At 41.1% G+C, this 23659-nt stretch overlaps 1 protein-coding gene across 2 annotated transcripts in view; it reads right to left on the reverse strand.

Annotated features, from left to right (window-relative positions):
- Nucleotides 1-23659, reverse strand: part of MEIS1 (Meis homeobox 1) — a 172230-nt gene that overhangs the window by 119778 nt on the left and 28793 nt on the right. For both annotated transcript variants that reach the window (XM_078649405.1, XM_078649404.1), the window contains exon 7: nucleotides 10416-10527. In XM_078649405.1, the coding sequence (XP_078505531.1) occupies nucleotides 10416-10527 (112 nt within the window). The remainder of the gene's footprint in view (nucleotides 1-10415; nucleotides 10528-23659) is intronic.

The following is a 23659-nucleotide window of genomic DNA, read 5'->3' on the forward strand; positions in this document are numbered from 1 at the left end:
ACCACTTGCAGAGGATTCACAAAAGCTCAAAGAGTATTGCTCAATGAAATCAATGCAAGTCATATATTTCCATGACCATCCGTCCTCTCTACCCATGTGCCTATTGTCAGCAGAGCATACATTCTATAATATTAAGTTTGTCAGACTTATATTTTCTTTCTTTTCTTCCACTAAGAAACTATTTGTAAACAACTTCCCACACCTCCATTAATCCTGGTGGTTCTCCCCCAATTGCTTTATTGGCTTAGAACCATACACAAGGAAACTTTTTTGGAAGATGTATATGTTGCTTCAGGGTTGGAATTGCCATACCCCAAAAAATCCACCTTTGTGTGTGTTTTGTGTTTTTTTTTGATTGGTTATACTTTGAAGACCCCATTAATTCCACGCAAAATACTAACCTTTTGACTGCAGAAAATTGGCCATACTAGCGGATTTTACCTAGTCTGACTTTTTATTTGAGTGAGCGAATCTCAACAGATCTGGAATCTATGAGAAAGAGTCTTCGAAATTGTAACCACAGATGTCTTCATGTTTTTAGTATCACTTTGAGGCTCAAAAACGTCAGACTATTGATACTGCTATATTTTTGTCGCTGAATATGCATATATACATATATAAATTAATATTTTTTAGCTTGGAGAACTCATCAAAGCACTTTTAGTAAGGAGTTGAAGTGTAAAGAAACACTTAACAAGAAGATGGAGTATTACATCTTCAAAATTTCCGGAGTTTACTTATGATTGTTTTATTATCTTGGAGAATATTTCCAATTGTAGTTGAATGAATGTCACAGGAACTAAATTAAAAAAACACATGTTAAAAAACATCACCAAAGATAGATGTGCCTAATATAAATGATGAACAAAGATATCTTACTGCTATGCTGAGCTGTAAAGATATTTGTGTTTAATGATTTGACCAACAAAAATATATGTTTACAGTGATATTCCAAATAAGGGAAACCAAGCCTAAACATGTTGTCCTCTAAGAAAACCCTTAAGGCAAATGGTAAATGGTCAGTCATCTTTTTTTTCTGTAAAGCAGTACATAGCCATACGTCTGATTTGTAAAATAAAATCCTAGAGATTCTCTCCTGCAGTTCTGTCTGCTGTTGTTAAAACAGGTCAAGGGGAGAGGGGAGTTACACAGCTTTTCAAGATCTATCATAATCCCAATTATCGTGAGGCACAGGAGGTATTACAGAAGAATACCTGTTTTCATTTAGAGAAATGGAAGTTCACGTGGAATTGAATCTTTTGTTAATCAAATAGCTTTCATTTTAGCAAATCTGTATGTGGTACTCTCCTTTAACAAAACTGGTGGGCAGTACTCAGCCCTATAGCAGGCAACAGATTTACAAAGTATAATTTTAATTGATCAGGTTTGCTATTATGAAAGAAAAGTTTTAATAGAAAGTAAGCACACCACTTTATTCCAAAGAAGTAAAAAAAGGCACTCTTTAGTATTGCACTGAGAATGTAAAATTATGCATGTCACTATTGTTCAGGTCCTCTTGAGGTTTGTTTTTCAGTTGCTAGTTGTGTTAATGGTTGTGTGGCAGTGAGATCATCAGTCTAAACATATTAACACTGCATAATCAGGAGGACAGTAAAAAAATCCGCTCTATGGAAAAAGCCAAATGGCATTAAGCTGAAAGCTAAGTTCAATGCATATTACAAAGTAAAGCTACAGGAGGTTCAGTCCTCTTTTCGCTGATGCTCCCGTCCATTTCAATTGAGCATTAGATCTAGTCAAAACCGATCACATGTGAGTAGCATCAGAAAAGGTTAATCAAAGACAACTTGATGCTACCACTGACTGACCTTCTAAGGTTCTGACAAATTGCTATGAGTCAATGTCAACTGATGACAGCAGCTCTTCGGCTAATCAATGGCTCTAAAAATGATCATGAATTCTTCTCACAGGACAGCTCTTTTTACCATCAATACATGTGAAGAATGAAAAGCTCACTTTTGTAGTTTTTTAATCAGCTCATAAGTAAAGCAGTTACTTGGAAACAGAGGTCACCTTGCTAAAGAGACAGTCTGCCTTATGCATGTTCTTTTATTCGCATAGTGTAGTAAAAATATATCTTGCAATTACTGTGTCAGAGGGCTGTACAATGTGACAGGCAATAATGTAAGAATGCTAGTGGACTTCTGTGACGAAGGGCTACGTTACAAAACAATATAATCAGTGGAGTGTTTATGGTAATAAATACACATATTCAAAACAAAATCCACAAACTATAATGCAAAATGTGTAAGCATGATGTGAGACAGGCTGCATCATAGGGAGGATTTAAAGTGACTGGTCTCCCTTGCCTGGTTAGGTGCCGTCCATTTTAAAACAAGTTTGGAATCCTTAAAGATTGGAATAACTAATATGACTTGAAAGAGCTTTATTCAGGTTGTGCACCATATAAATCATGCTAAATCAACAGTAACAAACGAGCATTGTGCTTTTAAAGACAGGAAAAATAAGATGGTGGCACACATTCACTATTGGAAATTCATAGTTTCTTTCATGGTGTCTCACTTTATGGTGCGTTTCTCACAAAAAATATTAAATTTGTATAAACCTTTCCATCGCCTTGCTCTTATGAAGAGAGCAAACTAACTCCAGACATCTGCTGTAAGCCCTGCCCCAGATCTGAGTAACAACTTTGAATCTGTTTTGAAAATGAACTAATACCACACGTTATTCATACCCGCAAGAACCTATAGTTTTCACCAATGGTGACTATCTGAAGGGTCATGGCACAGGCAGTTGGGCCAGAGAACAAGAATATTAAACTTTAACACAAGTACACACCATGGGCATTTTCTAACAGAGATGAGGCAAAAACTCCAAAGGTGAAAGGGCTAGTGACTAAGAACCCATGATGTTAACTGCTCTGTCCGACAACTATTGAGCATATTTCACACATTCTTGTTGTAAATTGTGCATAAAAGCAATGAATAAGATTAGAAGAAGCATGCTTATATCAGCCATGCTTTTTTAAACAACCTTTTTTTGGAACATATACTAAGGAACAATCACATTAATGTTTTTTGATTAATCAAATTCCTCAACGACGATAACTATGGGCATGCCAACAATCTTCTCAACTGCCCGTCAATAATAAGCTAAGGCTTACATTTTCAGCTGCTGCAAATAAGTGGGCATAACAAAAAGTCTTTAACAGTTTTACCTGCACATCAAACTGCCCCCTTCAATCTACATTGAAAGGCAGTGCTGAGTACAGCATATGTACGGTTTAATGTAGGACAAAGCAGCCTGTATGATAGGTTGTATCAATCTACCAAGGACTTCAGGTTGTATCAATCTACCAAGGACTTCATTAACAGATGAAGAGGTAACAATCCAGGTCAAGGAACTTTGAAGTAAATGATACAAGGATGAACAGATCAATTGCCCTGGAAAGTTACATGCACATGTACATGTGCCACACACAACCTGCACACACAGTAGAAACCTTCTATTAAACAAGCATGAATGTTTTAACCTTCACTCCATCTGACTGTACAATCATCAAGCGTGCAACTGATTCTAAAAGAGCGCTTTCACAATACTAAGATCCCCTGGAAATTCAAGGTGTTTGTGGCAATAAGCTCTCGCACAGCTTGCTCTAGGAAATAACTTAGGGTGCATTTGGGGAACCATCAGTCCAGCTTTGTTTACATTGCTGTATAAAGCGGGATGCCTGGCTTTCACCTTGGGGATGCCCAGTACGAGTATCTCACAGGGAAAAACCAGGACAGGTTCCCAAGGCAAGCGCCGAGATGCCTACGGGTAATCAAGTGCTATATAAGAACGCTTAATAATAATAATAATAATAATAATGCCTGCTACAGAGAAGGAAAAGCACTGAGGATTGGGCATCAGAAACTGAGACATCCAATTGCAGATAAGGTAATTTCCGGCGGTTCTGGTGTCAGGTCTGAACAGATCTCTATTTTATGAGCTCAAAGTACATCAAAGTACACCAACAACTTTTGGGTTGTTAATGAAGTTCACACATGTATCTCAAGATTCTGTGCCATTAACCAACAAAAAACAGAGAACATCGAAATCATTGAAGACTTTTTTGATATAGCATGTATTGGAATACAATAGTTTGCTGCTTTGCATGCCACTTTTCACTTTCCAGTTAGAAAATAAAACTCTTCATTTTTGGCCCCAAATATTATTAACACTTTTGCTTTTTTTTTTTACTATCCGAAGGCTACACAATCCATCTCTGCATACAAAGAAACATGGGGGAGGGGCTCCTCATTTTGTCAATGATGCCATAAACCTGAATAAATCGATGAATAACTAGTCATTTAAATGTTGTTACTGTACAGTCTCCAGGAGATGTGGCTTATCCAAGTGACCTCATGTGGCAACAGGAGACTGACACAATTACAAAGCACGCAGCGGAGTGGCAAACACCTGAACACAAAAGGGCAGGAGTAGAAAGCCAGAAGCAGCCTGTTTGCTTTGAGAACAGGCAGGTATACATCTTAGACCTAAGTTATACACAGTGCAAGTGGCACAATCTTTAACTACACAAATATGTCGAGTAAGTCTTTTGCGCTCATATATGCCGCTGTGTGTCCCACTTTTTTGTGTAAAGAGTATGCTTTTTGTACCAATAAGATCACCACAAACCTATGCTTTAATATATGGACATAATAAATATGGAAAGAAAACAATAATCCTATTTGCAAGTGATCATAAATATTTTTTTAAAAATCAGATTGGCGTTTATTGTGGTATGTCACTGAAAACATTTCACATACAGCCTCTCACGTCTTTTCCGCGATCAACCAATGTACACTTCCGGCTGTAAACATTTTACATATGTATTAATAAGAAGTCTGTCACCTCTTTTCGTCGATTAAACAAATTGTGGTCCTCAAAATACAAAGCCAGCTGTAAGTGAGAGAAGCTAATTAAGAAAACGATGCCAAACAGAGATCATTGCAACCTGTGGCCCCCTCTAAATTCAAACTCAGAAATGGAAAGGCACTCTTACGATTTGAGATTCACATTTTACACACAATGCGTGTGCCTCAGAGCCTTCACAGGCGGAGAAATGGAAACTGCTACCCTCTGCGCCACAACTTCAACACTGGAGGCCTGGCAGCAGTTTCAGGTTACATTCTAAAGCAGAATGGCTGCTTTTGCAAATTAAAATATCTTCCATGGCCTAAGCTGCTCCAGCGCTGTCCATAGGCAACAAAAAAAATATATAAAGCGGTGGAGCAACACTTAAGCTGCGCCATAATTGGAAGTATGTGAAAAATGAAGTGTCAGCTCGGTCAATAAAGGGCAAAGGTCACGGGGGAACTGCAGCACAAACTCTGCGCTAAAATATGCTCATTAAGACGTCCAATCGAGGAGCGCCTTCCAACTACCCCATTAGTCATCAGCCCTCTGAAGGCTTCCAATGCCTGCGCCTGCTCTTACAGCTCCGTGCAACGAGGAGAGCCGGTAAATAAATCGTTGTTCGGTGATCTGGAACATAATGCGGTCGCTCGCGCCCGCCCCTTTCCATCCAGCCAGCTCGGCCTGCTGGCTTCAGTCTTGAAACAACTGCCCGGAGATTCCCCCAATCACAAATGCAATTGCATTTCTGCCTATCGGCAGGCAGAGCTCGCGCAGAGGCCGGAAAATGCGGCCCACGACTGTGAACGTATTATTTAACAAATATATTTTCCAGTGACGTTTTCAGAAAATGCAATGTTGTATCAGAAAAGGGGAGGTCAAAAATGAAGTGGCACAGACCTGTGTGAAAATTGGCTTCGTGTGCACACACGTGTATTATACACAGGCACACACACATACCGAAAAGAGGCCCCTTGAACTTCTGCTAAATATCATTTTCCTGTTAAAGGCAGAGGTCAGGAGGTCCTCGGTTTCTGCCACAGCTCTGAGACAGTTTACTATTGCAGGCCTCTATTTACAAGCCTCTCTTGTGATGCGGAGTCAGCAACCTTTCCTTAAACAACCAAGCGTCTGAAATGTTTCACATTCTGTCAGTGTTACTCAACATTCAGAAAGGGAATCATTTTAAACAAAAAAAATACAATGAAAATGCCCTCCCAGTGCCGCTCAAAGAAGACTTTGTAGCTTCAACCAACATGTCTATAATTCTCCTTCAAAATAAATAAAACAGGCACAAAAAACAATTTATAACTATCAATACCAAATAAACGCGCCCTATGTGCTTATCTATTCTACAAGTGAAATTACAAGTTTTTACAATTTCTATTACAATGGAGTATTAGGCTACCTTTAAGCAAAAAACATCTGCCGCTAAGGATACAAAAAGTCAATTTAAAACCAGGCAGGAAAAAAATCGGATATTTTTTTAAAACAGTTCATAGAAAGAAGGGAGAGGGGAATTGTCGTATGCTTTTAACATGTTTAGGTTATGTGAGATTTGAGGCAGGCTTAATTTACACATTGAAGTACAAGCAGTCACAGCTTGCTACTCAAGCAAGTTCGCATAGGAAAGTCTCCACTCAATTTATCTTGAATGGAAGTGGAGAGACGTCCATCTCATCTGGCTTCAACCACTTCCCCCAAACAAAAGTCTGCCCTCTACAGATAGCAAGTTCACAAGCCAGCTACTATGACCCCTGGCTGGAGCTACTATGACCCCTGGCTGGGCCTGACTCCTGGACCTTTTGCAATATTGTGAGCCTTTAGAATCGTCCACAGTTAATACCAGTTAGAAATTTCTTTTGATGACTCTGCTTTACGTAAAGAAATTTTAATTTATTTGCACACAAGAATCCTGAATGGGGTCTACTGTCCTGACTGCCTGTTTTAAGTCTCTCACCTTTGATAGAATAACTTTTAACTTCATTGACAGATACATAACAGTCACTAGATCAGAGAAGAAGAAAGCTGCCCCATGCACAGCATTGGTCTTATGTAGAATTAACTATAATTCATGGTGTACCAGTGAAGCCATTATATTTAGCTTTTGAATGAATGAATGAATGAATTACGCATTTGTATAGCGCATGGCTACCTGAGGGCATCCCAGCGCTTCAAAACTCATTCACAAGTACTTTTCACAAGTACTCTTTCATAGATCAATGACCAGGTATTTTGTGGTGTGTAGGTTATTACATGGAATACTTTCTTTAGGCAATTTAAATATAAACATAAAAGTTCACTCATTTGGATGGGTAGTGGGCATGTTAAAGTGATGTCAGAGGGACTGACCACAAAACGTGATTGCTTAATATCCTTATTAAAATGCACGAGGCCAGAAAATTAGTCCTGTGATGACAGCATGTTTGGCTATACTTAGGATGAATCTGAAAGGTGGGGGCACTGACAAGTGTCAGCTCGCTATCTTCCTATGGATGCAGAACATGAGCTAGTCATCACTTACATACATAGTCTAGCCCTAATGCCAGCCAAGTATCAGGAGTAGGAATATGGAGGGCGAGACAAATAAATATACAATAATAGGAGGATTTTATCTTTTGTTTCTGTGGTTATTCACATTATGCCGGATGACTGACTACGTTTTGCAGCATAATCCACGAGGAATGACAATAAAAAACTTTTTTGTACCCCACCAAAATTATATATTTGCTGTCAGGCCTATCTTTTTCTTTAAATAAAGTACATATATATATATATATATATATATATATATATATATATATATATATATATATATATATATATATATATTGTTTTGAACTGGATTACTAAGACTTGCCTCAACTGCCTACTCCACTTTGAAGTGAAAAGCACGGCTACTGCACAAATTCATGGATGATTGTGAAACAGTATGGTTTATTTGTGGACAATTTAGCCACTTAAGTAAGTTTATTTATCAACTGATTTGGAAAGGTTTGTTTTAAAAGTAGTTCTTTTTTTATTATAATCTCTGGGTGGAATGTATACAGAATCTCCACTGCTAATCAGTCACAGAAATGAAAAACACAATTAAATGAAACATGTCCACAATTAACCAGTACGTATTATAGATCTGTGAACGAACGCATCCACTGTAGAGCTCCCTGAGAATCTGAAGATCACATATTCAAATTATGGAAGTCACCTTTGTCTTTTATCTTTTTGTGGTCGATAACATAAGTGTTATTGATTGATGTTAGCATCTGCCTTCAGAGAGAATCATTATCATAGTTTCCTATGCAAGCAACATCTGTGATATTTGTGTGTGTGAGATAGATAGATAGATAGATAGATAGATAGATAGATAGATAGATAGATAGATAGATAGATAGATAGATAAGATAGATAGATATGCATACACTTGACCATTCCTTGATCTAACGTACTCAAAAGGCAGTACAACTCGTGTCGGACAAAGCAGTCATTATATATGTCCCCTATAAATATGGATTTGCAGCACTAGCCACATTGTCCCTCAACTGCACCACAACTCGCAATATGCAACTAAAAAGGTTTTCTAACTGAAATAGGTTAAGATATTACTGCATGCAAGGGTATACTTTGCTACAAGCTGTAAAAAAAAGTATGTAGTCACCTTTCAGTTGTTGATTGCTGCATACAAGCATTTAGAGAGTTGATATTTATGCAGGTGGTGTTATCATGCCCAACTGAGAGACTAGAAAAATGTTTTTGAAGTCTGGTGTCTTAAATCCTATAATGCCTCTTTGGGAAGCACGTGTATAAAATATAAGTAGCACACGTGATGCTTCTGTAGGACCGTTACTTAATGCATTGTGGTGGTTCAAGAGGTCCTACATCAGGAACAGAGAGTAAACCCTAAACTGGAGGTAATTTTTAAACATAGCTGGGATGGACAGAATAGATGAATACATTTTATTACAAAAAGTGTGTATATCAGGCTTCTATTCCACTGAGCGCAATATTTGATATGTTTTACATTAACTAATTTTACTCTGAGAGGTAGAAAGTGCAGTGTTAATACAATACCACTCTTGGGAGACCATGAAAGACAAAATCATCTGGGACCTGATTACAATGTCGGACAGATGCAACCGTTGCACTGAAGGAACCGCCTGACCATAGATCAGCAGTTCCTGCAACCCAATTAGGATGTGACCGCATAATGGGAGCTTGTGCGGTCGGCTGAAAACACCCACAGCACTAGCACCCATTGAAAAATTTAAGTTTGTAAACATCCCTGCACCGCATTGCAGACATCTCAGGGTGCCTGCCACGCGGTGCAGGGATGTTGAGGGGAGCACCATAGGTGTCCTCCAGAGCAGTATGTGGAGACCACAGAGGGATGCGGCTCTGCTAGTGGCCCCCAAAGACACTTTCTAACAACAGTTCCATACCGAAAGGCCGACATGGAACTGCTGTCGGAATGTGCCATCACGATCCCAACTGCAGAAACACTGTCCATAAGGGATTATGAAGTGTTCCCGAATGACCTGCAGGATCCTTGAGCCCATCGGAATCACGATGGATTCCCCCTCGCAGGTTTATACCCCGACCGCTGTAATCCTAATGCGGCGATAGGACTTTAAACCTATCATGTCGGGCGGAAAGCCCCCGCCTGCTGGTTGGAGACTTGCCGCCCAACATTATAATCATGCCCTTACGGTTATTAAATATCAATATACGTAAAATCTGCTAAGTATGTTTAGTTAGCTATTTTTACAAAACAACATATTTCTACATCATTAGGATACCTTGAGCTGCAGTGAGTGTTTAACTATATAATGTTACACATGTGCCACATAATTTACAATTTATCATATAACAATACATCTAGTTTTCCTTTCGTCTCCGCATACATTTCCTTTCCTTTGTTATATAATTTAGTCGGCACTACTACATGAATTGGTCTTAACACATATTTCCATTGGCCTTTTACTGGAGCAACATAACGAGTCTAAAGGTTGTGTCCTCACAACTCCCTTCTTCAAGCTCTGAGACCATTACATAACATGCACAATACCATATTGGTACTTATAAATTCAAAACCACAAATATTTCTTTCTTGGACGAATACAACAACCAAACTTTAGAGACTATTTTAATTTAACTTTTCATCATATCAGTTCTACAGAAGGACTGTGAAGCATTTTTACTTTAACAAGCAGTATTTAGTGCTAGACGTTTCACACCGTAAAGCACGACCAACTCATCCAATATGAAAAATAATTACCACCAAAAGGTCAGTACCTTTTGAAAGCCTGCTAGATACAATACAGCATGTTGAATATGTGAAAACTAACTACTACTCTTACATTCCAGACTTGAATTAAAACTATGCAAATGGAACTACTTCCTTTGCTTAGAGGATATGCAAACTAATTCACAAGCTACACCTTTTTGGACAAGATGTTATATAAATGTGTCCAGAGTCAAACATTTACCCAGGGACGTTGTTCAGTTAAAAAAGAAACAAACATGGATAACAACCATCCTACCTTGTTCACTGCTGTTGTCCCCACTATGTGACGTATGACCTCCACTGGAGGGCCCCGGTGTTCCCCCTGAGCGTGTTGATGCTGTGTCGTCGTGATCTCTGCTCCAAGAAGGCTGTAGAATGCAAATGAGAAAAAAAATCAATTAGGTGGCTCCAACACCACATAAAATGCCTGATATTTATTTCAAGGGCCAATAAAGAATACACCCTCACTAAGGGCCTCATTTATGAAGGCCGTGCGCCACTAGTACGTCACTTTTTCCCATTTTATAAGTGACGCACCGGCGGCGCACGACCTTCATAAATAGGCCCTATATATTTAAATAAATGTGGAAATGGGCAAATGTCAGCAAAAGGTTGCAGAAGGGTAATTCAATGCCTACCTAAAAAATCATCTTCTACTGGCTCTATTTAACACCACCTGAATCTCAACTCCCAACTTAATGGCCTCATAACATCTGGATCTTCTGTTTCCAGCTCACTGAATAAACATTAGAGTCTTGGATCTCACCCTTCTCCAGTGGCCACTTTAGGATTGGTTACTCTGTCCTCATCATCTCACTACTACCTCTTCTCTCCACTGATCTAGAGTCATGTAACAATAAATGACTGATTCCTCTTCCTCATTAACATTCTAATTTCTACAATCTTTAGCGGTCATACGCGCCAACATATGATACCACAACACCAGATTGACCAATTACCTCTCTCTTACTTTGTGTAGTACCTATCCCATAAAGCGCGCACACACACAAACACACACGAAAGTAAAATATAATCTCCATTTAAAAATAAAGTATTTATTCATACCGCATATTTGGTGCACGAATATACCGTTTCCTATACTTTGCATACAAAACTCTTAACATCCCATGCAATAATATCCATGTGAAGTCCTCGCTATAGAAATAAATAATCCTAAAAACATTGCAATCCTTCCTCAAACTAAAATAATGCACAGCCAAACACAGAGTCACTGAGCAAAATGCACATGCTTTGCTACCACAGAAAATAGAATCATTCAAGGCAAGGGAGAAGCAGACCTGCCAGTCAATCCAAGTTATATTTTTAGCATCAGCACAGCCCTTGGCAGGGCAGTCTGCTGCTCTGCACACATCTAGAGGCATGAGAGATCCCGCCTGCGCAGCCCTCGGATTCACAAAACGAGGCCACTGTGGGATGTTTTTCAGCGTTTGGCTAGTTGGCGAGTTAGAAACTGGCCCGCGCTAGGACAATGAAAGAAGGACGAACAATGGCTTCACATGGGCTGCGTGGGCTCTCGGCCCCATGCAGCGGCTGCTTGTAGTGCTCAACGGAAAACAGATGTTACTCCTTATCGCGGGCTGCATTTGGAAGTAAGATTCAGGTTTGAAAACCTGGCTGTGAATTCAGCTCTGGTGAAAAAGAATCCCAGCCGCGCTCCTTCCCAAAACTTCTTTATCAAAACAAACGGATTTAATTAGAACTGGTCCACAGTTCTACAAGCAGCGCCTCACTGGCCACTTTACACGTGTTTATGCGCGGAATAAGACGGCGTGTATTCTTACCAATCTCCACTCTCACAACTTATTAAAATAGTGTTTGTGTACCACGACGTAGATCTGAACAACATAGCTACAAAAAACCAGCACAAGGAAGCATAAATGACACAACAGACTAAAATAGCACCAAGCTCTTTCAAGACACAACTCCAAAAACATCAGTAGCAGTGGTAGGAAAGAGATATGGAGGGGGACAAGTGATTGAAAACATTTTTCTTCTCTTCTTCTATTGATAGTGTAATGCTTTTATGATTTCACATTGGAAGTGAGTGGCTGCGTGCTATTGCTATTTTCAGCCCCATGCTTTTGTTAAGCAAGTCTCCAGCACACTGCAATTTAGGAATTTCTAACTCTTTAATTCTGTGATTGGATAGGACAAAGGGAGAACCATGGTAGAACTTCCTTTAACCAATCTGTGCTCTAAGGCATACCGGCGGCATTCTGTAAAGAGAAAACTGGAGCCCAAGATCAGCCTGAAGAGCATTCTACTTTGTGTGACTAGCTTTAAAAGGGGGACTTGTTTGCTCGGAGAAGCGCAGAAAGAATAGTACAGCACCCAGGAGACTGACAACGCCAAGGACAAAGCCCCGGTGCCTCGACATGCACAAGGATGTTTTTTTATGTGCTGCAAATCCCACTTATAAATGTAATTAGAAGGGGAGAATGGCAAACTATTGCATTAACTGTAATTGAACAAAAGACCAGCAAGCCAAGAGGGAGGTTGCGGGAACCCGTGGGAGCTCCGCGCTGCATCAGATCCTGTGAGTGACATCCCCAGGGTACTCTCATTCTATTTGTGTTGTCCCTCATAACAACTGTTGACTGGTGATCCGGTGTGTAATTAAAAGAAAGGCTGAAGCTACAAGCTGAAATTCAGCACGAGAGACTCCCTAGGCAGAAATGTGCTGATTACCCCGATTGTGAGAACAAATCTCAAAAGGTGAGTAGGGCAGAAGGATGATGCCATGTTAAGCACAGAGCTACACTTTTATGCCACACCACCTCTGATACATTCTCCATCTTTTCACAAGCTCTGCTGATTTATGCAGCGCAACTCCATTCTCTCCCCCACTTTTCAGCGGTGCAAGATGTAGATTAATTCAATGCTTAATTGTTTAGTAAATTCAATTTTCCACAACCTATTCTGCACCACTTTAGTTCAGGTTCTTAAATCTTCAGCGGTGAACCCAGAGCCCATCGTCTGTGATCTGCGCCTACCTTTCTCATCGCCATTTTTCTTCTTCCACCACTTAATTCACCATGAAAAGATTTTCCTTGCTGGAGATTCTGATTCCACTATGATCAGTGAGGCATTCCGATTCACTGCATTTCCATTGTGCCGGCGTCCTGGCTGCTGGGCTACACTTTTCTCACAGCTATGACTGCATTAAACGGGCACTCATGCAAGAAATGTTAGATTCCACCTCGGCTTATCAGAACTATTCGTGCAATCCAAAAATGTATAAATCTGCTAATTCTCCCGGGGCAGTAGTTTAAGAGCTGTGATTCATAATAAATGTTATCAGAACCCTTTACTGTTTATGTGGCCTATGCACATCTTAAGGGGCTTAGCTGGTTTGGCATCATTGTATTGAATTTCCTTCTGCCGCCTTCCCTATATTTTGAGCCGTACAATGAAAAATGTGGACGGTGACCAATGAATTAAGATTTGCATGTGCTTTCGGCCCATTGAAATAGCTGCCTAACTTGTTACGAAGATTATCTCTTCGTTATACTGTTAAAAAGTAAAGCATAAAGAACAGTCAGGGGAAAATATGCAGACTCATTCATTTGTTTGGCACTCAATGGGAAAGACCATCTATTAGCAAGCAAACACAGAAAAGCCAACGGGTTAAGATGCACGCGCTTCTTGGCATAGCATTACCTCACAATTTTCAAAAGGCCATATATTCAATAGTAGGAGATACAATCCGAAAACTAAACAGGGTCGAAGACTGCCTATGATCCGTTTCAAATTGTAATAATAAAAGCTGCGAAATGCAAAGATATTCTGTGAGAAGTTCAGTGTTACTCCTGGTCTATGCATGACTTGTAAATTTCCAGGAGTAAGATACACTTTGGAAATTGAACCCAAGTGTCCAGTTTTGATTGTTTAATTTAGCAGAAGACTGCTGTGCATCAGCACCAACAGCTGCAGTGGTTTAGCGGAACCATTGGCAATCACTTCCCCATCTAGAATTTTAGACAAATGTTGTGGACCAAATGATACAATGTATCTGCCCTGCGCAAAACCCTCACTCCACAATCCGAAAGTAAATAAAAATAGCATGATGGGCCTTTGCAGGTATTCAAGCGAGGCCAGATATGCAGGACAGCAAATCAAGGTGACACCTACTTTCCAAGAAACAGTGCTAGCTTTCAAATGCCCCTTTGTTGGCAAACGCCAGGAGAGTCTAGATAACAATGCATTCCCTGCTCGACTGCCTAATTAAAGCAACCGTACTAACTACCAAATAAACCTGACAACAATTCCTTCAACATCTCAACCAAACCAAAACAGTGACCTGTGTGCAGCTTTCCGGGTTTGAAAAGCATTCCTGAGAGATATCATCTTAGGTTTGTAAAAGCCACTCCCTTTAAGCCATCCCTTTGGTTAGAGAGCTTGCTAAAACATAACATTGCTCTGACCTTTCTGTTCACAAAACCCTGGCTTGTACCAGCCTGATACAAACAACATAACATCAACGCCTGAGCTGGGTGGCAATGCTATTGAAGTATTGAGACCAGCATAGAAATGGCTACTAGCCACAATGAGGTTGCTTCTGATGTGTGTAAAGTGGAATATTGGGAGGAAACTTTGTTTCCATTTTGAGGATTTCCGATCAAAGAGAAGCTGAAACAAGCTTTGGTAAATTCAATATATCCGGACTACACAACTATGCTTTTTTTTTGTTGCTAACTTATGGGAGAGACATGGAAAGACATGAATATGTTGCGAAATTTACTATTGCGCTTATTTACAATTATCTTTGTACAGCATAGTGCAATAGTAGGCCCAAGTCAGCTATTGGTAAACCTCTCTGTGAGTGACAGCATTCCTCTCTTTCACAAGGTGCACATCCACATACAGAGTAGTTCTCTTAAATGCCAGGGACTACTATGTAATGTGTGCTCTCTGAGGCCAAAATATATATTTTAGCTTTTAGTCAACAAAAATTGTACATAGATGAAGGCCAAACAGCTTCTCCAATGAAAAGGTTTTGCAAAAACCATGACAAAACATAACAAGCATTGACAAAGCTAAAAGGCTGTCGACCAACGCCAGACCTACTGGCTTTGAAAATGCCTGTTTTAAATCTACATTGCGGATGTGGTTTATCTACAAAAACGTGTCTGAGTAGGAAACCAAGTGAAATAAATCATAATTCTCGCATTTAAAACAAATATGCACTTTGTTTTCGCTGAGAATTCCATGCCTACCAAGTTCAGAGGTGTCAAAAGTTATAACTATATAGAAAAGGGGCCTTTTTCAACAGAGCAAAGAGAACTTCCAACTTATCAACAATGTTTCATGACATTATAGAGGTCAACATATACTTAATGCTAATAATATGTTTTTGATAACAGATTGATGGCAAAACATGAAATGCAAAACTTTGGAGGGTGCTCCTTTCTGAATGCAAGCATAAAAAAGAAATACGATATTGGCGCCCAATGCTGTTTTTTAAGTTAATTTAAAATACAATTCGCCGCCCAATGCTGCTTTTTAAAGTAAATTAAAATAGGATTCCTGGATGAATCATGCCTGCGGGTTTACTGAAATGATCTGAGGTACTATCAGAAGCAGCAATGTGGGCTAAACATAATTTTAAGGTGTGTAGTGCGAGGCACACGCAAATGACTGGGTCTGCTGTCGAGATTTCTGGTGATCAACAAGTCATAATGACCCACAGCTTCAGGACGACTGCTTGAGGATTCTCTCAACAGAGCATAATGAGAATACCCAAAGAGAACGTGAGAATCCGGATGATAGCAGCTGTGGCCTGGAGGATCTGATGGATAAACAGATCCGGCATTCACTTTCCTACTCAATAGTCAGTTTTAGAGAGTAATCAGGACGGTGGATGATGTAACTTGCATTACTAGTGCGTGAAACATAAGAAATACGTTAAGAGGCTTGAGAAAATAAATAACAAGTCTGAGTAGCCTTTCAGTATATAGATTGGCATGAGCTATTAGCAGCGTACTCAAGTTTCAGGTAGGTGGCAGCATTTGGTTTAAGGTTATGGTGCATGCCGAGATCATCATGGTGCCAAACATAATGAATTGTATTGTAGACTGTATCTCATGGCACAATACACCCCACAACCTCCGATATGAAAAACAAAACACACTGCCACTAACAAATTCAAGAAAAAAATCAGTTTAAGGATGAAAACTTTTTCAAAGACAGACACAAACTGTACAGAGTGCCAGGAAAATACGTTTGGCCTGTATTCAAAGATCCCTAAAAAAATTGTACTTGAAGAAAACAATCTTCAACCTAAACTAACCAAAGGCTACTCAAATTTTTTTTTGACTATCACAGACCCCACACTATTATACACGGATACTGCTGCCAAAGGTTGATACTAGAGAGATAGGAATATTCGAAAGAAATACAAACTAGGTAAATACATAAAACATATGCAAGGGTAATCAAAAGCAATATGAAACAGTTTCAAAGTCAAATGTTTGTATGAGTTTTAACAAGCAAGAATTTTTGGCACTATTTTTTAAGGCTATGCGAAGATTCAAGTTGAAAATGCAACCAAATAGTATAGACGTGTTGGGCACAACACATTAGGATGCAAACTAGCCTTCATTTAAAGTATTTTGGTGGTTAACTAAAACACACATTGGCATAGCCAATAGGTCTGACCTCTAAAAAGCCAATCTCTTGGCATTTTCAGAGGTTGCTGCCAATCGAGTACCTGCATCAAGATGCATGCATACATATGACTGGTTATCTTACAATGGGCTTTCTATTAAAGAACGTGTGATGAATGCTCTGTGATGTGTGTGTTCACATGCGTCATAATGTACGGTGGCCATGTTTATTTTACCATTCTAACATGGCGGATGTCTATGTTAAAAGATAAATACAAATGTTTAAAAAAAAGAAGTGTGGGAGAAAAACTAAGCAACACACCAGCTTCCAGGCCCATATCAAAATAAATTTGCGGGGGGACAGGGAATTAAAAAAAAAAGGTGAGAGGAGGCAACGCAGGTAATCCCACTGAGAGCTCAAAACAAACAGTGTCAAGTCCAATAGGTCTGGCACTGGTTGGTAGCCCTTGGGATGTGTCAAAGCCTGTTTTGCTTTTGCCATTTGTTTTATATTTCTTTTTTACGTTATGATTGGGGGAGCTCCCAAACCTCACCAATACAATAACAAAAATGGGTAAAACTAAAACATTTTTGGGGTTTCAAAAAGTACACAATTGGATGATAGTCCCTTGTCTGAAGGGACCTACTTTGTGTGTGGATGTGCTCTTGTGTTATGTTATATTAAAATGATTATATAGAACAAACAGTTAACCGCTTATGGTTTCCCGGCACTTTTAGCAACAAATAGAGTTTTTTCCAGCTCGAGTAGATCAAAGCAGCCATGTCTTATGCAAAAAGTGGGCAATGAAGTACAAGATCTCAGATGTTCTGGCACAGCATTCCAAAGCTTAGGGCCGAGAATCGAAGAGGAGCTACCTCCCACGCAAGTAAGTTTACCCTTAGGAACTGTGCACAAGGAGAGGTTGCTAGAACTCAAATATCAAGTAGGCTGATATGGTTTTATCAGATCATTGATATAATGGTGGCAATTTCTGCCCTTGCTTTGAAGACACAACACAGAGCCTTGAATTGGACACATTTTTCAATCTCCAGCCAATGCAGCTCACGGCGAAGAAGTGAATCTAAGGCATGTTTAGGCAGTCGAAAGCTCAACCTAGCAGTGGATTTAGCACCAGCTGCATGCGTCTCAATGAGGCTTTTCCAACTCCTCAATCAAGGATGTTGCCATAGTTCAGGCGGTATAGAATAAGGGCATAGATGATGGTTCTTTGAGCAGCCATAAGGATAATCCAAATTCATTTCCGTAGTCGTTTTAGAGTTGCAAAGCAAGTTCCAGATACCTTAGCCACCTATGGCATCATGGAAAACTTATCTACCATAACGCCTTAAGTTCTTAACTTTGGAGGCAGAGATAGGGTTATCACCTAGAACACTGGCCAGTGCTTAATCCCCAAAGGACTGCGCTCTTTTCAAGTATCAACACCTCTATGTTTTCACCTTTCCATTCCAGCAAGTTGTTATTCATCCATGAGTCTACCTTAGCTAAACAATTCAGAGACATGGCGCTGTGGTCCTGAGCGGATGATAATGAGAAGATGATTTGAGTATCATCAGCATAAGAAAATAGGGTAAGACCACAGCATTCCACCAGCTTGAAAGTGAAAGAGAAGAATGCAGTTACTAACAGTGAAATCAAGCACTGGCTGAAATAGACTGCCCCACTGCCCCTTGCTGTATGCTCTAGTGGGCAGGAGAAACATAGGAATGACACAACAGCAGACCACTGAATGAAAACGGCTGACTATATGGAAAATGCTACTTACCAGTATGCATCTGTTCTTGGCATGTAGAGCTGCAGAGTTGTACACTATGCATAGATCGCCACCTAGTGTTGGGCCCGGATGTTTGCAGTTTGTTGTTGTCCTGAAAAGTTCTTTGGAAGTCACGAGATAGGTGACTCCTCCTTAGGACCACATTGCGCATGGGCATCGGCTCCATCCCCAGATTGTTTTTTGCCATTAGGGAAATGATGGAACTTTGCAAGTACAGGAAGGATGCCCGTGTAATTTGTATCTAATTAACATAATAATGGAACCGACAAGGGTTACTCGGTAAAGGCGGATGGGCGTGTACAACTCTGCAGCTCTACATGCCAAGAACAGATGCATACTGGTAAGTAGCATTTTCCGTTCGAGGCATATGAGCTGCAGAAAGTGAGGCCTAGGTAGGCCCAAAGGCTTTCGTCGACGACCGGAATTGAAGACTTCGAAGTTAGTTGAGAATTGCGTGGTAGATCGCGATCGAGACAATACCGTCGAACTGGGTGAGGATTGCACACCAAAGGAAACTTCGTTCCAAACCGGAGCGCAGGAGATACATCCGAACCCGATAGCGGAAAAAAACAATCTGGGGATGGAGCCGATGACCATGCGCAATGTTGTCCTAAGGAGGAGTCACCTATCTCGTGACTTCCAAAGAACTTTTCAGGACAACAACAAACTGCAAACTAGGTGGTGATCTATGCATAGTGTACAATCTGCAGCTCATATGCCTCGAACAAATATATATATATGTGAAGCAATCCCGACTTGCCACAACTGTGTGCAGGCAAAAACAGGTACGGACCACAAATTGGAATTATTCAGTGATGCAGTGCGGTGCTTTATTTTACGTATCAGTTCACATAGCAACCAGTCAGTCCTTGGCCAGTGCCCAGCATGACGCGTTTCGACCGATACCTCACGGTCTTGATCACATGACTCGCTATCGAGTAGAATGCGTTTAAATAGTGACAAATAACACACCCGTAAACAGTTTAACATCTTCTCTATGGCGATGGATATAGACAACAGACTACAATGCAATTGCATAGATCCATACGGTACAGTGAGTAAATAAATACTTAAAAAACACTCAGAATTGAGAGGATTAAAAATATCTATCCCAGAAATAATTGGAAACCTGCTGCAATTAATACATAGTGCAATAAGATACTGTCATAGTGACAAAATCTGTGCGTGGTCCTAGATCTAATAATATAATTGGCAATACACAAGTGTATATGTAAGCATCAACTCACAGTATGGTGGTTTAAAGTGCTGGTGCTATAATATTGCACAAAGTTCTAAATGCTGAGGTGCTCGAAATAAAGTGCTAGTGCAATATGTGTAAAAAATCACTAAAGTCTACAACTAAGTATCCTGAAGCCACGGGAAAGCTCACAACTTTAAAAAGGTTAAAGTGCGAGTGCCATAGTCAAATGTAAACAGCAGTAACAAACAATAATAAAAACCAGTAAAAGATGGTAAAAACCGCTATGGATCACAATATTCCAGATGTAAGTTGAACCATATATGTCCAGCAGAACTACAACTAAGAAAACCATAGTGTTGATCGAGAAACTTTTTGGAACCTAAATGTATGGCTCAAAACAAGGATTTTATGCTATTGGCATATATAGACGAGAGGATAAAGGCAGATATACCACCGCAAACTGCAGAATCAAGGGAGACAGGCACTAAGTCAAGAGGAGCTGGCCTAACGGCTCGGGCGCTCGACCTCGGACCTGGGGATCTGGGTTCGAGTCTCGGTAACGACGCCAAAACCTCCTGTGATTCTGGACAAATCACTTAATCTCCCCGTGCCTAAAATGAAAGTGTGTCCTCATGTAATGTAACTGGTGCTATGTAAAGCGCTCTGATACCTGATTCGGTTCGGGTCTAGTTCGCGCTATATAAAACTCAGCAAAAAAAAAAAAATGAACTAGATACTAACGTGTTAAAGAAAATTGTGTGAATCCTCCCCAGTATTCAATCCATTGTGCATCTTTGTGTCAAGTTGTAAGATGAAAAATGATTCAAGTTATCGCAATTGTCTTTCTCTTTTGCCCCCGCGTATTGATTTTGGGACAGCCCCTATCACAAAGTATTTTAAATCATTAAGATTGTTCTGATGAACTAATTTAAGGTGTCTCGTCACCGGGTAGTTAGGGTCAGAGTTCACCACAGCACTGAGGTGTTAGAGTATTCTGTTGTATACCTGGAGCTTAGTGCTCCCTACATACTTGTCTGCACGTGCATTGAAGCACAGAGACAGCAAAGTCGGCGCGACATGGGTAGGACCCTTGAAGCTTAGTGGGTTCATTATTGAAAGCAGTGGTGTACTCCGTAGTGTTAATATCGAATTTACAAGCTCGGCACTTAGTTGACAACCATGTGTTAAAGGGGCTGACTTTGGGACTACTCTTGACCAGTGCATCCCTCATTGAGGGTGCTCGTCTGAAGGTCAGTGATGGCAATTACGGTAAGATCTGAGATAAAGCTAGGTCTGTCAGATCGATGGGCCAATGATTGTAGATGATGTTCCTGAGCTGCTTCTCCTGCCTGCTGTACGCGGTGATGAGTCTAACTTCCTGGGGACGGTCAATCCTCTCTCTCCGGACTACAGATTTCCCAACATGAACATCAGTGTTGACAGCAAGGCAAGTGTCTCTAGTGTGTGTATTGGCTTTATTGAGGGCTGCAGTCAGATCTTTGCTCATATAACCCCAAGCTCTGAAACGCTAAATTGCTTCATTTTGACACATTTCTAACTCCCTGCCGGTACTGCAAATGCAGCAGTATAAATATATATATATATATATATATATATATATATATATATATATATTCTTTCTAGGAGCGAGATTCTATCCAAACAAAGCCCAGAAAGAATACACAAAGAAGCCACACTAGAACCCATCCAGTTCATCACCAAATTCAGCAGCCATGGAGATCAGCTTCGAAAAATATTGAAAACCAGATGGGGCATTCTTACGCAGGATCCAATTCTGAGAAACAAAGTGGGTCTTAATCCATCAATGACCTACAGAAGAAGTGCCTCACTCAAAGACCTTCATGTACATAGCCACCTCCAGACCAGAGCGAATAATTGGCTTAAACAAACAAAGGGTTTCTGCAGGTGCGGCAACTGCAAAGCCTTCAGATGTAGCAGTAATGTGTCGGAAGTCACCTTAGACAGCATAACAACACAATGGAAGATCTCTTAACGTATTACCTGCAGTACTGATTATGTGGTGTACACTATTGTGTGCCCTTGTGGCCTATGGTGTATTGGCTCCACTACATTTCCAGTCAAAAAGCGGATTTTCGAGCCTTGGAGGGCTATAACCAACAAACACCATAGCTATAGCACAGCTAGGTACTTTACCGACAAGCACGGTGGAGACTGGACACAAGCCAGATACTTTGGTCTGGACTCAGTGAGCCTAAACTCAAGAGGGGGCAACTGACAGGCAGCCCTGCGTAAGTCAGAATCCCACTTCATCTTGCAGGCTGACACAAAGTTCCCATATAGGCTTAATTTGGATGAGGAGATGCACTCCCATCTGTGCAGGCTGACACAAAGTTCCCATATGGGCTTAATTTGGATGAGGAGATGCACTCCCATCTGTAGGACAGTTTAGCTAATACATGTTCCATACTTTCTTACAGCACCTTTCCAATCCGCGGGCCCCACTCAGTCCGATCACCCTTGACTTCACAGCCCCCAACCATAATGATGCTAACACAACTCAGTCCCTAAACGACACGCACCTCTCCTCCACCACCGGCACCGTCGTCGTCCACCCACCTACTGTAACGACCTCACACTCCTCAATCACAGACTTAGATCTCTCCCCGACATACACCAGCAGCACCCCCTCCAGCCCCACCAACGCCATGACACCCATTCATACTAACCCCTCAATCACAGACTTAGATCTCTCCCCGACATACACCAGCCGCACCCCCTCCCGTCCCACCAACACCCTGACCTCCATTCATACCACTCACACTCCCCTGACACCACAACCCCCAACTACCACGCCTCTAGCATACCTCAGCCCCAAATGAACATGCACCTCTCCTCTACCATCAGCACCTTAGACATACACCCACCTACGGTAGATACCTCACACCCCTCAATCACAGACATAGATCTGTCACCCATATTCACCATCCGTACCCCCTCCCCCCTGTCACCAGCCCACACTCCCATTCTTTTCACCCATGACAACACAGCTTCCACCCACAAGCTGCCCAGCCGAGGTCAGCTCCAGACCGACACGCACACAGACAATCCCCACCCGTTATCCCCCCCAACTCGAAGCCCCCACTTCCACACATTTACTAATCATTCTGAGCACGCCACTATCAATTCAACTCCGCCTCCGCAAAAAAAAGAACCTCATACAATGACACTTCCCCCCCCGATTTTCACCCCCCATTACCCCACATGCGCCCCCATCACAGCTAACTTACGCCCATCCTCCACTATGCACTCTCCACCTACCACCAATACCCTCCTCCATTCTATGTCATCCTCCCCCAACCCTCCAATACCCATCACCAACACAAATCCCACATCAGACCACATTATGGCCTCCCTCCTCCAGCTCAAAGAAGACATTCACATCATCAAACAATTACTCCGCTCGCATTCCAGTCACTCCTCACCCACCACCCTCCTCAAGCTCAAACAAGACATTCACATCATCAAACAATTACTCTGCACACATCCCGGACACCCCACACCCGCCTTCACCAGCACCACCCTTCCTAACAGGACCCCCACTCGGGCGGCTGACTCTCGCACTCAACGCCCCCCGCACTGGATCTCCATCCCTGTTCGCAATCGGGAAAACCGTCCCCATCGTACCTGCAACACACTATCGGACCTCGACACAGTCACCCTCCTCCGCTCCTACGACCCAGCTCCCCTTAACAACATTCCCTCCACCCTCCGCGCCATTCCAACGATTCATCCAAATCCCCTTAGACCCCCCACGCAAAACAACAGAATCTCTATCCTTAGTAACCTGAGAAAAGTCCCCCTCTCTCCAGAACCCCATTCCACCCTCGACACACCCCGT

This window comes from Lissotriton helveticus, chromosome 6 (genome assembly GCF_964261635.1).
Source record: "Lissotriton helveticus chromosome 6, aLisHel1.1, whole genome shotgun sequence".
Classification (NCBI taxonomy): Eukaryota; Metazoa; Chordata; class Amphibia; order Caudata; family Salamandridae; genus Lissotriton; species Lissotriton helveticus.